This window comes from Blastomyces dermatitidis (assembly GCF_000003525.1).
Source record: "Blastomyces dermatitidis ER-3 genomic scaffold supercont1.11, whole genome shotgun sequence".
In the NCBI taxonomy this organism is placed as follows: domain Eukaryota; kingdom Fungi; phylum Ascomycota; class Eurotiomycetes; order Onygenales; family Ajellomycetaceae; genus Blastomyces; species Blastomyces dermatitidis.
In genome coordinates, this window is record NW_025544784.1 from 1046996 (window position 1) to 1049003 (window position 2008).

Here is a 2008-nt window from a genome sequence, read left to right on the forward strand (position 1 = left end):
TGTGAAGTATAATATAAGATCACTCACTTGTCTACACTCAGTGAAGTGTTTATAACACTTATCTCATATGTTCACTTTCTCAAAGTTGTGCAAGATTCACTTAGAAAACTCATTTCATGTTTATGAAAATGAATATCACTTCAGATCTGTGAGATTCATCTTTTCATCAGTCATTTATAATAACTTCACTTTTTCATATAGAAATACAGCAGATCTTAAGACTTGTTGAAATTCTATTGACTGTCTGTCTGTGAGTTCATGTTTAATCTGATAATATGATTGCATCTGACTTAGTCAGCTGATTGCAGCATCATTTTTTCAGTCATCATTGAAGCTTGATGACTTCAGCAGATCTCTCAGCTTAATATATTTCATGCTTGAATTCTCATTCTGTGCAGCAGTCTTCAATGATGTGTACACTTCTGAAGAGATTGTGAATGATTGTGATGAGATCTTCAGGTTCAGCATAGTTGCCTGTCTGTGTAAACATTCGATCTTCTGCTGCAGGCCTAAGATCTGGTTTTCTCTATTCTTATTGATGGTGATGATTGCGTCAGCGAAGCTCTTCATAGTGAATGCTTGATCTGCAGTGAATGTCAATTGTTATTTGATCTCTGTCTCAGCCTGCTACTGTGTACACAAGGCCTCAATCTTGTTTAGAATCCTTGTACATGTACAGAGCTTCAATTTCAGTTCAGCAGTCTCAGCTGCTTTTCTTACTGCTTCAAGTAAACCCTCTGAGAGATTCTGCATATCTTTCAGTTCAGGTAGCAGAGAAGAGTGTTGTTTATATCAGCTAGAGAAGGTATTCATTTCAGTGATTTTGATTGTACAATATCTATCATTATATCACTATATCACTGTATCACTATATTATTATATGGTTTCTGTTATCATCATATGACTTCAGTGATGACCACTCTCTTCTTTTATCTCTTTGAGTGAAGAGTAGTCTTCTTTGAATCTGATTCACTGCTCTCATTTCTTTTTCTCACATCTCATCTGTTCACATATGTGGTATTCACCTGGGTGTGGAGTTTTTCCCCAACAAGTAAAGCAGTATCAATTGAATGCTCTTTCACTCACTGCTCTTCATACACTATCTTTTGAGATGTTCTAGAATCACACTGGCATAATAACTATAAATCACTTCATAGGCAGAATTATCACACTCTGAAGAAGTCTGTGCTCCTCACCAGTTTTTAGACATGCTATCAGATGTGATTCAAAGGTTGCTTAAGTCAGTGTACAATTACAGGTGTACATCAGCTTCTTATATTGTAATCTCATACACTAAATTAATTAGCATACACTATGGCCCCTTTACACTCATACGCGTACGCTAGTAGTTCGGAAGCGGCCGCGTTATTATCCGACGGTCGTATGTTCTTCCGAATCACAAATCTCTTTATAAATAATATCTGATCACTGCTGAGCTTCTTATGAGTGTCTCTGCAACTTCTCTAATCACTTTTTACTGACTGATGAAGCAGAGACATCATCACTCATGACTATGTCTTCATTCTTCTCAGCTCTGTCATTATACCTGATCTTCAGGCCAGCAGTTAACTCTCTGTCTCTCTCAGATCAGTCTCTGACTCTAAGTAGTGCAGTCTCTTTCTTTACTGTAAGTCTTCTCATAAGTAATTCCTTACAGACTCTAGCTGACAGTTCTTACAAAGCTCTCAGTGTTGTCAGTGTCTTCTGTGATCTCACAGGTCTATGATCATCTCTTCTCTGCTCACACAATCTCTGACCAGGCATATGTAAATATGTCTAGGTTTTCTATCAATGGTTCTCACACCGCGGCGCAGTTTCACAATCTCATTGTCAATGAGAGATGAGTCTCTGAGTACCTGCAAAATCCAGGTAATTAAGGCAATGCAAATGCTATGAATTTGTGATAAGAGTTAGTCTGAGTAGATAAGCTCTCTCTTCACATCTCAATTATTTTCAGACTGAATACTTCAGTATAACTGAAAGAGTGAACACAGCTTTGTAAGAGATA

At 37.3% G+C, this 2008-nt stretch overlaps 1 protein-coding gene across 1 annotated transcript; it reads right to left on the minus strand.

The window, feature by feature from the left end:
- Positions 1-318: 318 nt before the first annotated feature.
- BDCG_08441 (uncharacterized protein) lies at positions 319-1764 on the minus strand (the record flags this gene model as incomplete). The annotated part of the gene is made up of 4 exons (XM_045424222.1): positions 319-584; positions 1328-1406; positions 1483-1573; positions 1679-1764. The coding sequence occupies 4 exons, from the start codon at positions 1762-1764 to the stop codon at positions 319-321; spliced, it is 522 nt and encodes a 173-aa protein (XP_045272985.1).
- Positions 1765-2008: the final 244 nt, after the last annotated feature.